The sequence below is a fragment of the Ambystoma mexicanum genome, chromosome 2q (genome assembly GCF_040938575.1).
Source record: "Ambystoma mexicanum isolate Mex_15411 chromosome 2q, UKY_AmexF1_1, whole genome shotgun sequence".
Classification (NCBI taxonomy): Eukaryota; Metazoa; Chordata; class Amphibia; order Caudata; family Ambystomatidae; genus Ambystoma; species Ambystoma mexicanum.
In genome coordinates, this window is record NC_090924.1 from 1,288,212,255 (window position 1) to 1,288,228,044 (window position 15,790).

General features: G+C 42.7%; 1 protein-coding gene across 1 annotated transcript in view; it reads right to left on the minus strand.

Moving 5' to 3' along the window:
* Positions 1 to 15,790, minus strand: part of LOC138570105 (prostatic acid phosphatase-like) — a 507,576-nt gene that overhangs the window by 110,746 nt on the left and 381,040 nt on the right. Inside the window, exons 8-9 of the mRNA XM_069648717.1 lie at positions 13,714 to 13,796; positions 1,490 to 1,596 (exon numbers count right to left, since the gene is read on the minus strand). Coding sequence (XP_069504818.1) covers positions 1,490 to 1,596; positions 13,714 to 13,796 — 190 coding nt within the window. The remainder of the gene's footprint in view (positions 1 to 1,489; positions 1,597 to 13,713; positions 13,797 to 15,790) is intronic.

Consider the following 15,790-nt stretch of genomic DNA (forward strand, 5'->3'; position numbering starts at 1 on the left):
TTACTTCGTCATCAGGTTCTATATGTTCTTCTTACATTGTCCACTGCTACCTCTTCTCAGTGTGTCACTTTATGTGTTGTGATGTCACCAGTCTGCTCTTTCATTCAATTTCTCTCGTTTTTAAGGGATCTTTCCCAAAAGAGTGTCAGCTCTTCATGGATGCATAAAGAATGGCTTCCTCAATGAGTATTTTGCTTTAAAGGCTGCTCGTGTTATCAGCATCTTTACAGGTGTCGCCCTTGTCCTATCTCTGGCTCCCAACATATAGACAGGTTAGGGGTGGGTCTGGTTGAGGCTGCTTTTGGCTCCTCTACAACACTAAGGCCACCTCCCAGCATTGAGGAGCAGAGAGGGATCTTTTCTGGCTGCAAGTAGCAATGTAAGCACCAGTGTGCGCAAAGAGCAGCACAGAATGTAAGTGGCATGGATTTATCACATCTACCAATTCTTTTATATGCAATAGTTTTTGTGAACTCTAACCTGTTCCATGTGTACATAACATTTGACCAGAAAATTATCCAAATAAATTATAATCAAAACAATAAAGGAAAACGATTAAATAAAAGACAAATTGATTAATTATGGCAACAAACTAATCTGAGGTGGTTCCCTACCGTTAGCACCCTGGCAAGCGCCCATAGCCAATGAAAATGCTCTGAGCAGTTTCATTGGCGTTGGGAGCTTCCCTTCCCTGTGCCCGCTCCTCCTTCATATTAGCACCTGTGTAGTGATCTACACGGGTGCTAATGGTGTGATTTTTTCATTTAGTTAAAAATAGTAAAACGTACCTTTATCTCATGAGTCACCAACATTGAAGACGGACTTCCTGGCTGAAGGTACTGTGCTGCGTCGAGTGCGAGAAAAAGGTATGTTTTTCTCAAATTTTTACAAAATAAAAAAACATTAGCAACTGTGTAGTGATCTAGTTGAGTGCTAATGGGGATATACCCCTCGGTGGCTGAGTCCACCCTGTAGGTAACAGCCCACCACCCTCGTTAAGGGACCTACAGGGTGGGCCCGTCACCTCAGGGCATATCACCTCAATATTCAATAGGGGTCATTGGGCCATTTCTGGTATCGGTAGGAACTATATTTGACATTTTTCCACCAGGACTAAAAGGCTCCAATTGGGGCAGGATTTCAGAGTGTTTCCTTTTTAGTTGGCATCATCGAATTTAGGTTAGGTTGATACTTAGCAAAACTAACCACCATCGAGAAATTTGCTCAAGGAGTTAAGTAAAACGAGTTGGTGTTTGCAATCAGGTTCCTAGTGATCAGGTGTCCATCTCACACAATAACACACTATCGCAATTGAATAGCCTTGTTTAGAGTATTGGCCAGCAAGGCTTTATAGGGTAGACATTATGCTGCAGTGGTCAGAATCCAATAGTTTCCAAGCGCAACACTCTCCCATCATAGAGACACACAAGTCTTAGTGGAGATTTAGTTCACTGCGCATGTTACATATTCACTCACTCAAGATACGTACCCGTTGTCTTCTTGATGCAGTTCGAAGAATTGGCAAGCGGCATATGGTGGAAGCTGGCCGTTAAAAACATTGAGGGCTATCTGAAGAGCTGCCAGAGTAGTGTCATGCTAGGGAAGAAAGAAAGGGATATACTTCAGTTTGCAGCGTCAGAAAACAGCAACAGCCTAATTTTATTAAAATCGTAAATTCCATGCAGGGGACCACCAGCATTAGCCCTCGCGGACCAGGGGCCTAAGTACAGAGAACGTGAGCTGTTTCTCTATGGCAGCCAATCAAAAATGGGGGCCATAGAAATGGCAAAGGCAACTGCTAGAGTTCTTTCTCAAATTCCATAGTTGTCCCTTGCAGACGAGTGCAGAGGGTGTCCGATCAAAGGGTCGAATACATTGTTTTGAAATACAATAGTTTCAAAACAAAAGGACCGGGGAAAAAAAGTCGAATGCCTTCTTTTAAATGTATTTTTATTTTTGCTTTCGTATATGAAAAAACACTGGTTTTTACACTAGGAACAAGGGTTTGGGGAGGCACCCCCCCTCCAAAAAAAAACGTACATTCGACTTTTTTTTCCAGTCCTTTTGGTTCGAAACTATCGCATTCGAAACAATTGCATTCGACCCTTTCACCTACAACCGGCAATGACTGCATTCTCATTGGATGCTGCATGGCCCCTGGATGCTAATTACCAGTAAATTAATTAGTCCTTCTCTTCCTCATCCCAGTCCTATGAACTCTCCCACCCTTCCTGGTTTGGATTATGCCTAGTATTGTTACTGCAGATATAGTACCACGTGGATTCGTGTCGAGGTGACTAAGTGAGTTCCGGAAGGGCCGAGAGCAGTGTGGGCTCCTCCTTTGGATAAGGACTGGGACAAGGAACAGAAGGCCTAAATATTCTAGGCCTTCCCCACACCATGATATGTAACAGTTGTGTTAGGGTTCATCCAGGCCTGCGGACACCACACCCCCACATGTCTCCGAAGATTCCGAACACAGACTATATCTCTAACGAAATCAGAGTAAAGGGTATGGAGGAACAGACATAGATCACACCACTAGTTCACGCCTACGGTGCAAAACAAAAGAAGAAAAAGGTATACCACCAAGGTCCCACCCCCATCTCATAAGGACATTTTGGGTTGCCCTGGATAATGGATGGATCTGAGGAGACGATGTCCTGGGTGCTTGCTGATGTAGTACTGGGCATGGGCAAGGAACATGATGGAAAACTGTTAAGAGCTGCAAAGGAGAAGCTCAGAAGGTCCAACTGTGCACACAATGATATACCTGGCGGCACAAGGATGGTGAGGGTCCAGTTTGGACTCAGTAGAGGGAAAGGAAGAGGGAGAATGGAACAAATCTTTCATAGAGAACTGCAGACCATCTGGCAGGCAGTCCGCGGTCAGGATTCAATGAACCAGAGTAACTCACAGGAATCAAGAAGTCCAGGGAACAAAGAAAATGCTGCACAATGAGGGAAACCCAGTTGTGGAGCAGCAGTGAAGGCGCAGCAGATACCAGGTGAAAAACGTTCCTATTATATGATGCCCCAGCATTGTCACATGGGATATGAGGAAAAGAAAATAGACCACCATTCAAAGATGGCCACATATGTCACCTGCAGCTAGGCCTGTCTCAGAATAAAGTCTGGGTGGCACAGTCTTTACGCCACCACCCAAACACATGAGGAGGCAGCCACTATGAGGGGCAGCACTGACACTGGGCCACAGTGAGCAGGAAGCCTGGACGCAGAAGAAGGAGATACCCCGACAAAGGTGTGGGTGAAGAGCACACAGAGGCATAGCAGCTGCTGTGTGCTGGAAAGTTGGAGCTACTGTGTGCATACTTGTTGAAGAGCCTAAATGACATAGTACTTATACTCTTCCCACTTATGACCTATGGGTTATGGCCAGTAGAGGAAATATGTGTATTAAAAAGTGTATCTGGCAGTGGGCTTTGCATTTTCCCAAATATGTTTAGCGAAGGAAGGACCAGTGTCAAAGATAAGAACCAGATAATTTCCTTTAGCCACTGTGAGTAGTGGGAGTCCATCAGAAGTAGCCAAGGATTGTTCATTTCAGAGGGGATTGTCTCTTCTGCATTTAGGCAAAAATGTGTCAACTCCTGTATGACTGTCAAGTACTCAGTAATTAAGGCTAGGAAAAGGGAGTAAAGGCGGAAACTGAGAAGAATTCATATTCACACCCGGGGAGGGTGAGTCAACCAACCAGGTGGCTGGAACAGCGGGCGAGAATACACAATCCCGCCCGCTGTTCCAGCCACCCGAGGTCCTTCCCTGGGTGGCGCGATTTTTTGGCTTCTTTTGTTTAATGTCCCTGTTGCCTCCCTAACCTCCCACCCCCTATTTATTTGAATTTTTCCTCAGGAGATCGGCTGCGCCAGCAACAAAGATCTCAGAAGGAAAAATTATGAAAGCCATTCACATCCCGGACGAACCCCAAGGTGCGAATGGCTTTCATGCCCTGACAGTCGGGCAGACATGGCCGGTAATGGCCCACATCCCGAGCTGAGGCCACAGCCCACATCCCAAGCTGAGGCCCTTCGTTCGCTCGAGCCTGCCTTAGCTCAGGTTGCAGGGCAGTTACCGGCCATGTCCACCCTCCTGGCAGGGCATTCATCCCACAACAATGATGCTTCTCCTGGTGATCAACATCTCTGAATTATACGTGCAAAAACCACATACAATAATTGGGTAAAACGTTATAGTGGATGATGCCATAATATGGCATGATAGAATGTACATGTGCAGAGCTGCGTAGTCCTCTTTTTATTCGGGGGCTCTGTGGAGGAGGACCAATTTTACACAATGCACAAAAGGGGTTCCACAGAACAGCTCCCCACCTTCATACACATAAGGCTGTGATGATCCACATACAACACCATTTAGAGTACTGTCATATTTTATTTAGACAGAAATGCACAAATGTAGCATATTTTTTGTACCATCTGTTTATTGGCGTTTCGTAATCAGATATTATGTGCAAGCAATAACGAAAGGGTAAGACAGAAGCGCGTAATGCTGCATTCAACATAACGCCGCCAACTGTTGATGAAACCCTAATGTAGCGGATGATCGCGTGTCATCAGTTGTCAAATATTAACTACATAGACATAAACAACAGGGAGAACAATTGCAAACTCCCCATCCGCCCCCCCCCCCCTCCCCTCTAACAGGGTGAAGCTCTTCCGATGCTAAACAAAGCCAGTGACCTAACTGAAAGAGAGATCGGCTCTCTGAAGGGTTGTATGCCCTTCTCCCGGTAGTGCGAACCAATTGCTCATGCTGAGGTAGGTAGAGTATTAATGAATTGTAGGCAAGGGGCTCCCCCAGTTTCTTCGTCCTTATGCCTAGATGCAGAAACGGGGGGGGGGGAGCCCCTTGCCTAGAGTTCATTAATACTCTACCTATCTAAGCATGACAATTGGTTCGCAAATGTAGCATTTTAATCATTATCTACAAAACATAAAACCATACAAAACTTAAAACAACAGTGCATGGTCTGACAATCAAAAAAGCCCTCGATCGGTAGGGCAATAAATACAAATAGATGTGTAAGTTAAATATGGCATGACAAGAAAAGTATGCTACACTAAAGGAGGGGAATACAAAGAGGTTATGGGAAAAGATTAGGTCATTGAATTGGGGAGAGGGGGTGTGATTCTGTGGCAAATGTCATTAAGGAAGAGAACTGGACCCAATTAAAGTTGAATACGACTATTAAAGCATGGTAGAGGTGATTCAGGGTCTTAAATCGTCTAGAGCCCCAGGCCCAGACAGGGTCTCAAACATGGTTATGGAAGCCAACCCAGATGTCTGGGCCAATATCATGTGCCTCCTATTTGATACAATCAAGGAAAATGGGGATATTCCAGAGTCGGGGCACATGGCCCACCTAGTTCCAATCTATAAGAAGGGGAGGAGGACTGAATGTGAAAACGACTGCATTTTCTCTTTTTTGGGCTGCATGAGTAAAAGCTAGTCTAGTTTGATATTGCAGGGGTTGAATTAGTTGATCCAGAGTCATCTGGTACTTAGCCCCTTACAGAAGGGCTTTAGAAAGGGCCTGTCCACAGCCTTTAACATCTTTGTCCTCAATAAATTAATCCAGCAAACACGTGTTAAGGATGCATCCCTGCTCTATGCTTTATTTATTGACTTCTCAGCGCTTGGTCCTCCTCAAGGACTACAGTTTACCTGTAAACTTTTTTACAGTCATATTAAAGCTAGAATACGTATTTACTGAGCTGCTGATCTCTCTGCAGCAGTGGCGATAGACAGGGATGTGTTCTGGCCCCTCTGCTTTTTAATCTCTATATTTCTGACATTGACGCTGCTCTGGCCAGGGGCAGATCATTTCTGCCTAGGCTTGGCCATTCCAGAGTAGAATGGCTTGCCTATGCGGACAACATTGTTGTCTGAGACAGATGCCGGAGTGCGCAAATCATCTTGGACTACGCAAAAAGTAATGCGATGCAGGTGAACATGCGAAAAATGAAGTTCAGTAGCTATGTATATCTTGGGTATGGTATAGAGGAGAGAGAGGAAGGAAACATGAGTTGTTACATAAAAGGAAACTGACAGCATTGTCTATGTTGTTATTGAAAGAAAAGGTTTGCCCAATGTACCGCTGAGTACAGTCTGATAGGGGTCATAACCGTTTAGAAGCAGTAAAGTATTCTATATGCCCTGGAAGCTTCTTACACTGACCTTGAGGTGTGGCCAAAAACGTTGGATGGTTATGTATGGCACAAACTTCTTGGCCTCATTAATAGTACGCCGGTAGAGGCTATAAGGATTGAACTGGGACTTATGTCACTAGCAGTCCTTCTGAAACTTAGGAGAGGCAATTTGTTCATAAAGATTACTATAGCTGACGGAAACTCTCTTCTAGATAAAATTAGAAAGACTATACAGACAGTTCATGTCATGTCTTGAGAGAATTCATGACAGATAATGAACAATGTTTTGAACAGATTCAATGGGCTCCGAGCTGGGAAAAAGATGCTGGGGTTTTGATGCATTCTTTAAAAAAACGGGCTGAAAGTTGGGATTGGGTGAACAACCACGAACATGTGGCAACGTTAATATCATTGAGCATTCTTCCCTTAAAAGAAACTACAAAAATACATATATCCATTCCCATCCCCGAAGCTCAGAGGCACATGTATGCTTTTCAAGCATAATGAGCTGGATGTCTTGGCCATCAGAGGGGCCTTGAGAGGCCTCCCTGTGGAGGAACCTCCATGTCAGTTTCAATGTTTGGCTGATGCAAGCTTATCTGTGACATTAGCCGTAGGTAGGGTGGTCTGGACGGTGGTAGAAGGGAAGCTTGCTATGAGACTGAGGTAATAACTCGTTGGATTGGTACTGGTGAACAGTGGCAGTTGGTTGCTCACAATTGCTGTGGATGATCCAGGGTTTGAGATCACTAATGCTGCAATGATCCAGGCTCTGTTGGCCAGGCTCTGGATAATGATGTTAAATATAATTTGGCATGTTTTCTTTTATGTTTTTATTTTGTGTGCATGTATATATATATGTACTTCTGATTAGTTGTACTTATTATATGATTAACTGAGTGTAAGGTTGCATTCACTGTATTCACTGTGTCACACTAATAAAAACAAAGTACTCAGCGATGTGAATATTGCGAAGTATGTTACTTCCGAGTTGGAGCATTATTTGCGTATCGTCAACATAGAGCTGCTTTGAGACAGTGCAAGCTCAGTAATAATAGCCATGGCAACCGGGAACCCCAAAGGTGTTGGTGTGTGATGTGGTGTGAATCAGAAGTCTCCTACCTTGATCTGGGTGGAGCTGCCCTGCAGGAAAGATGCCCTTTTAGAACTGGCCTTCCAATGCCCATATAACTTTGGAGACAATGGAGCAGGATGACATGGTCCACCAGGTCATAGGCAGCAGTGAGAGGTCCAGTAAAACCAAAGCTGCGGCCTTGATCTCGTCCGGGAACGTAAAGAATTTGTCTTTGATCATTCAGTAGGCAGTGTTCTTCACTGACAGCTTTGGGTCACTTAATCTACACATTTTACAGTAGTTCACTATTGAAAGGGAAATAACCTGAAAGTTGGAGAGGATGTTGTGATCTGCATCGAGTTTCTTGATGAGACGGGTCATGGCCGGTGTTTTCAAAATGTCTGCAGGGATCCCTAATCTGTAAGGCATGTTGCAGAATATTGTCAGTGGTAGTGTTAGTGTATGAATAATGTATTTGATGATGGATGTTGGACAAGGAAAGTAATATTCTTTTGATACCTTCACTGATAAGGCAGTTTTTATTATTTCTTCTGGGATACATGTAGTAAAAGTATGGCAACACAATTTAGTCTCAGTCTTTTGAATGGTCGCCGTTTTCTCATTAAAAAAGGTTGCAAACTCATACCCTAGCTTTTGCAATGATTGGTGGCCACTGAAAGTTTGCAATGGCTCTGTCTATTTATTGCAAATCCTAAAGACCACCATTGTTTTGTTAACTCCCTCAGGGAGGAGGGATAAAATATTCGCTTATTTTCTTTAGCTGACATGAGGGAGTAACAATAGCTTCTTTTCTTTAGCTGACATCAAGGAGTAATAATAGCTTCTCTTCTTTAGCTGACATCAAGGAGTAATAATAGCTTCTCTTCTTTAGCTGACATCAAGGAGTAATAATAGCTTCTCTTCTTTAGCCGACATGAGGGAGTAATAATAGCTTCTTTTCTTTAGCTGACATGAGGGAGTAATAATAGCTTCTTTTCTTTAGCTGACATCAAGGAGTAATAATAGCTTCTCTTCTTTAGCTGACATCAAGGAGTAATAATAGCTTCTCTTCTTTAGCTGACATCAAGGAGTAATAATAGCTTCTCTTCTTTAGCTGACATCAAGGAGTAATAATAGCTTCTCTTCTTTAGCCGACATGAGGGAGTAATAATAGCTTCTTTTCTTTAGCTGACATGAGGGAGTAATAATAGCTTCTTTTCTTTAGCGGACATGAGGGAGTAATAATAGCTTATTTTCTTTAGCTGACCTGTAGTTGGTAACCTTGATTGGAAATTTTACATGCAAGTTTGTGTTGTACTTCATTTTGAAACCAATGGCATTTTAGTTTCCTACCTTAACTTTGTATTAGCGCTAATTCCTTAGTAAACTGTTGTGACTGTTTTCAATAATAGCTTTCGGTATTTTAGTATTCAAAGGGCCCAAGCTGTCCAGGATGTGTTGAAGGTCTAGATACATATCATTTAGTAATGAACCTGGAGACTCCCGGTGTAGCAGAGATGGACTAAAATGTACAAAGATACAAAGACACTTGCAACATTTGGTCTCAGAATCCTCTTTACAGGTCCAAGGTGGTGGATGCCATGTTCAATTTGGCTTCAGCCTGGGAGTGTGGTGGATACAGCCCAGCCTAGTGGTCAGCATTTGATGTCTCACCAATTTGTGTTCGGTTAGAGATAGAATGAACCAAAAGGAAAACATGACATCCAACAACTGACGCCCGACACAGAAGGGATTATTCACTTCAATTTTGAAACCCAAGTTTGACATCTGAATAAGGACTTTATGAGCCTGGTTGTTGTTAGCCAGAGACTGACACCCCACCCCAGTATAAAAATGTAACTGAGGTGGTTATTAGGTTGACCATGACATTTAAGCACTTCTACAAGATGGGAGCATTATACCCATGGGGTTAATGGGCCAAAATATTTTAACTCATATAATGATCCGTCACATTACTGTCATATTATGAGTTATTACTAGCAATGGTTAGTAGCCTGAAGGAACATTTTGACAATGTGCAGCATGTCAATTTCATACTCCTCCATGATATTAATAACGAAACAGGCATTCTTAATAGGCGGCACTCACATTTTGAAAGCCTAAGTCAACATATTATTGGGACGCTTCAAGTGTTATCTGATTTGGGAGATATTGGAGTGGTATGAATATGCTTGGTGGACAGCGGCCCATAGGGTAAACCTGGAACTAAAATGAGTGAGGTTGGGCCTGTTAGGTAGGGGACTTACTTGGACCGATCTAGTGTTATTGGTCACCATTGGAGGCATATTCTCAATTCTAGGCTCATTTGACTGTGTGATGGGATAGAGGTTATTATAGTAGATGGAGTGTCTAGGCACATCTTCCCAGTTTTGGGGTTCTCCAGGAGTTTCACGCCTGTCAATACCCCTCAGGTATATGATTTATTTGCTTGCAGCATTATGGTATCATTATCAAATCTGTTTATAGTGGGTCTGCTTGGGCGAGTGTGACTATCTCTAATGCCCCATTTTAGCCATCTTGAATATTTTTAGATCACTCAATGGAGAAGACGACCTTTTTGGTGTTATCCACTTGTGCATGCTATTTGTGTGAAGCAGTTTATGTGTGAAGGGTACATTTGTGTGAGTGGTGATCTAGCTATTGGCCACGAAGGTGTCAGGGTTGGTAAGAATCATCCATTCTTTGAAGTTCTACCTCTGATTTTTAGAAGTGATTGAGGTTGGAGAAAACGATCTGGCACCACCCAGAATTATGGCAAGTTGTATTAGGCAACTAATGTTTTTTTTTTATTGTGTTTATGTTTTAAATATATATACAAACAAAAGGCAAATCGCATACATATACAATTCCTTTGAAAAGTTAAAAAGATGCAACATTTTCACACAGATACTTAAATACTAACATGTATCTATTTCACACATACTGTAATTAGAAAATATATCCGATATCGGGCTATAATGAACCCAGATATTGTACGGCTCCCAATCTATTTTCACTCAATCCTAGGTCCCAAGATCGAAAAGCTTGCATAAGATTTGGTTGTAGCTAATGTTAAGGAGACCTTTGATCCAGAGCAGATGCTAAACCATAATTGATCGCTTGCTATTTCGTTATTGTCTACCATTAAATGTTTAAAAAGCTCCTATCTAATTGGTTGTAAATTAGGACATTGAATAATCAAATGTTGAAAAGTTCCAATGTCCTCAATTTTAGGACAGACACGAGAAGCAAGGATTTCCGAAGGTAATTTGGATCTTGACCCTAGGACCTCCCTAGTGGGCAGTTAGGTTTATAAGAAAGCGTAATAGAAGTGCTGTCTGTTTCTGAAATGAATTGGGATCACTTGGGTTGATGTTATCATAGGGATTCTTCTCAGCCGCTGCTATGTATGAGAGGCGATAGACATAGATCTTGTCTCTGGTGGTGCACCAATCTAAATCAAAGATATTTTTTTTTAAAGCCTGGGGTCTCTCCAGAAATACCTCGATTGTTGAGTTCAATGCCCCCAGCAGACTCTTGCAGTTATTATCTCAGCTATAATTGAATTTAATTCTGAGTACAGGCAACATTGGGGAGGGTGCATCACTTTCCTATACAGCGCTTGTACTCTCCAGGTAATATGTGCATCCAAAGAGTTTAGGCCCAATTCATAATTTACAGCTGGTATAGGGAGGCATTTGAGGAGAACTAAAGTCCTCCTCCAGATGATTCCCTCAAGTTTGAACCACAATCTCTTGCATTTGTTGAGATAAACTCTGCTCCATAAAGTAGAGTAGGAATTACCTTCATCGTATAGTACATTAGCACAGGTGTCAAAGAAAAGCGACCAAAGCTAGAGTTAATTAACTTAATTTGGGCTGCACATTTCTTGCATTTGTCGCTAAGCCTATTGAACATCAGAATAGTCGAGGACCTCCTATCTAGGGTAAAACCCAGATAGGTAAGCTCATCCACCACTTCCATTGAGTGTTCTAAATGCCAGGAAAATCGATCCTTCCATCTGGCTTTACCAAAGATGAATATTTTTGATGTATTACTATTAAACATAAGATCGTTAGCTGATGTATAGTCCTGGCTTTGGCTTATAAAGGATATATAGAAATTACAAAGTGCCGGGACTAAGACACACTCTTGTCAAAGTCCCTGATGAGTGCCAATGGGGTCAGACATTGTACCCGAAATGTCCAATCTATTGCTGAACTCAGTATTTGAGTGGAGTTGCATAATTAAATTGAGTAGTGTGCCTGGGAAACCCCACATATTCAGCTTCTTCCATAAGGAATTCCTGTTGACCATATCGAATGCACTTGATAGGTCAAAGGAAGCCATATAAATGAGCCCGTTTTTATCATGACATTGGTGTTGCAGAAGAGAAAGCAGAAGACGGTTTTGCTGAATTCCTACCTCTTTCCGGAAACCTGATCACAATGGTTGGTAGAGTTTGTCCAGTCATTTAATTCTGTTACTATGATAGATGCAAATACCTTGCCGACCATGTCAAGAAAGGCAATGGGATGGTGGTTTGCAGGTGATTGCCAAATGCCCTTCTTGAAAATTGGCCAAATGCCCTTCTTGACAAAAGAAACCTTCCAAGAGGAAGGGAGAGTACTATTTTGCAGGATGTCCTGGTAAAGTGTGATTAAAATAGTGACCCACAATGAAGGGTTACCTTTTAATGTTACATTAGACAGGCCGTCCGGGCCAGCTGCTTTTGAAGATTTCAGCTTAGCAGCCTGGTTATAATTGTCTTCCCAATGAAAGATCCAAACTATTTGGCTTATCTTTATTGGAAATAGCAATCTAATTGCTAATGTTTCTAAACTTTCTATCATTATTCCTGTCAACCAGAATGTGAAGCACAGAAGTGCAGGAAAAGCATCAATGGGAAAGGGTTTAGTTACTGCAGGAGATCAATGTACCATTAGTACTTGAAATTACATTGCCATTACATTACAGATACAAACACTTATGTTTGTTTGTTTCTTTATTTGTAGCGCGCACCAGACCCGAAGGTATCAGGGCGCGAGGACAAGAATGCTTTAGGCTTACAAGTTACTAGCTTACACAATCACAAAAGTACAGATCATTGGCAATACAGCAGGTAATACATTTACATAGCAGAGATGGGGTATAGTAGAACGGTCGGTATGGCTACTGGTCAGTATGGCCTATAGCTCGTTCCCTTTGAGCCACTTGATGCAGTTTAATATGAAATGTGGGTATGTTAGGTCAAGCCTTAAGGTGGGCGGGAGGGAGTTCCACAGTTGTGCAGCTTTGACAGGGAAGCTGTTCCCTCCAGTTGTAGTCATTTTGAATGGGGGAACTAGTAGGTAGTTCGTATAGGCTGCTCTCATGGGTCTTAATGTGATTCTTCTTTTGAACCTCTCTGTGAGGTAGCTGGGTGCTAGGTTATTAAGGCATTTGAATGTTGGGGAAGCAGTTTTAAGTTTAATTTTGTCATTCATGGATAGCCAGTTGGATTGCCTGCTAATTATTGAGATATGTTCTCTTTTGGAGATTCCTAATGCCGCTCTAAGGGCATTGTTTTGCAGTATTTGGATTTTCTGTGTAATGTATTTATTTGCAACTAGATAGAGAGCGTTGCAATAATCCAGTTTGGACAGCACGAGTGCTCGTGCCAACGTGGTGCAACTGATTGTGGACAGATAAGGTTTAGCTGATCGGATTAGCTTACAATTGAAGCTGTGGATGAAGCCATAGCGTTCACTTGTTTTGCTAAAGTTAGGCTAGAGGCAAGGTAAAAACCTAGTGTTTTATTATCACCGTTCCCATCACCCTTATGATAAGGGTGATGGGAACCAACCCCCTCAATAATATTCAGGCACAACGCCTGGGAAGCAGTGGGTGAGGAACAAAGAACGCTGGCATTGCGAGTGAGGATGGGCAAGGGCACATCACCCCACTTACCAGTTAGTCCTGAATGCAACCTTGGGAAGCAACAGAGCAATCAATATGGTGGAAAACTTGACCTTCTAAGAGTGGCTATTTGTCCATTTAGTCTAAACTTTTTTGGATTCTTTCGAATGAATCCTTTATTATATGCCACTTTGATTGGTGACAGAGGAAGAAGGAGCACCGTCTCGGCTCAAGGTAAAATACTGGTGCAGAAATCGGCCATCTTGGAAGCAGAGTTGGAGGGCGTGCCAGGCAAAATAGCAAATACAAAACAGGCTAGACTCTGTGCCAACATATGTTGGCCTGGTCATCTGATAGGTTGGGTACTCTCAGGCAAAACATTGTGTATGGGTACTGTGACATGTGACCTGTCGAGACCCATTGAAGCTACATTGAGCTTGGCCCATAGATTTCTGGGGCAATTCCACAACAAGATGATCTGTGCCTTGAGAACTCTACATTGAACAACTGTGTCTATAAACAGTCCAAAATTCAAGAACCCTCCCATACTCACGGCCGAGTAGATAATCATTTTTCTCTTTGTAGGAGTTTTGATAAAATGTGTGAAATTTTTCAGAACAGCGTCCACCAGCACACCTTTAAAAAAGAGAAGAAATGAATCAGAACTTACCCATGGGATGGGGCTGAAGGACTAATTCAAACATCAGACTGCTTCATTTGTGTTAAAATTACATTTGGTAACATGGCTATCCAGTCCTTAGAAGAAGAACTAGTGTATTCTTCTGCACATGTGGTATTGTAGTGATTTACAAAGTACAATGGGAGAATATAGGCCACAACATTAAAAAACACAAAAATATCAACTCAAAATATCAACTACCTTTTGTTTTTATTTTAAGGTTTCGAGAAATGTAAAACTATGTGCAACCATAAAACCTCCTATGAAATCCTGCACACACTTATCAAACAGCAAACACACACTTACCTCAGCACCCTAAATCAATCTGCATTGTATTTTTCTCCACAGACTTGGAAGTTCTCCCTGAACTTACAAACCTACCCACTGCAACCCACCTGTTACCTCCCTCAGCATTTCAACCTATTTTTAAATTCTTGCTACATTTCTGTAGGCCAATATTTTTAACCTCTATATTTTGGAAGTGTCAATTCTTTCAGTCTTTAATTTGTCTGAACTACATTTATACTACCCATTTTTCTTTTTTGTTTAAAGCGCAGACCTAGCTCAAGAGCAGCGGAGCACTGTACAAAGAGTAGGTAGCTAGCATTTGGGCTGGTATCTTTTAACAGTAGCGCATCCATTGGAATTAGTACTTGGTCAGGTATTGTTGAAAGAGCCGTGTTTTGAGAGGTTTGCGAAATTGGAGAATTGTGGGGGCATTCCAAGCTGACATAGTTATCGAGTTCCAGAGAGTGGGTGCATGAAAACGGAAGGATTGTTTGCGGGTCCTCTCTTTGTGGACAAGTTTGTGATTCAAGCCGGTTGGTCAATTTGCTGCATGAGGAGCGTGTGCCACCAGATATGTGGAATGTATCCGCTAGTTATGATGGTGTGCTACTCGGGGCTGCTTTGTAGATGATACATGCAGTTTGGCCAGTACCCTGGCTTGGAGTAGAAGCCAATGCAGCTCACATAGGATGTGGGTAATTCGATCAACTTTCCGTGCTCTCGTAATAAGATATGCTGCAGCATGGTGGATTGCTTTTGGGGGAGCCAAGTGAGTGGCTGGGAGCCTTCACAGGAGAGCATTTCCCGGTCGATGTGTCCAGACCACAACGGCCTGCACCTCGGTCCAGAAGTCCTGCAGCTGGATGAAGGGTATGATTGTTCGAAGGGTAGAGATTCTGAGCCAGGCTATTTGGGTCTTCTTGGCTATGTGCTTCTGGAAGGACAGATTGCTGTCAATGATGAAGCCTACGGATTTTTCTGAGTCTGAGAGTTGTGGATCAAATCCTTCTAGGCGCATATTATTGAACCATTGTTTTCAGCTGGCGGACCGATGAGGACAAATTCAGTCTTGAATGGGTTTAGTTTGAGGTAGGCAGTCGACATCCAGGACTGGATGATAGCTAGGTAATCGCAGAGAAAAATGATGTCCTGCACGCTATTTATTCTCATGGACATCTGAGTATGGTCTGCGTATTGGTGGATGGCTATATTGAGATCTTTGAGGAGAGTGCCCAGAGGCGCAATGTAAAGGTTAAACAGGATTGGTGAGAGGATTGAGACATGAGGGACTCTGTAGGAGACCTGCAGTCAGTTAGAATGCAACAAGTTCATCTGGACAGCCTGGTGTCTGCCTGAGAGGTAGTAGATAAACCAATTCAGGACAGTGCCAGAGAATCCCATACTGTCAGCAAGGATGGAGAGAAGGATGCAGTGCTCAATGATGTTGAATGCAGCCGAGAGGTCAATGAGGATGAAGAGGCATGATTTGGAGAGCATCATCTACCTGGACCATGGCTGTCTTGATGATACACTTGGGGTACCCTGAGTGATAGTCATTTAGCAGGAGGAATTGTTCGATTCTGGTGAGTAGTTGTGCAGCAGCTACTTTTTCCAAGACTTTGCCAATACACAGGAGGTTCTTAATGGGCCTGTAGTAGGCCAG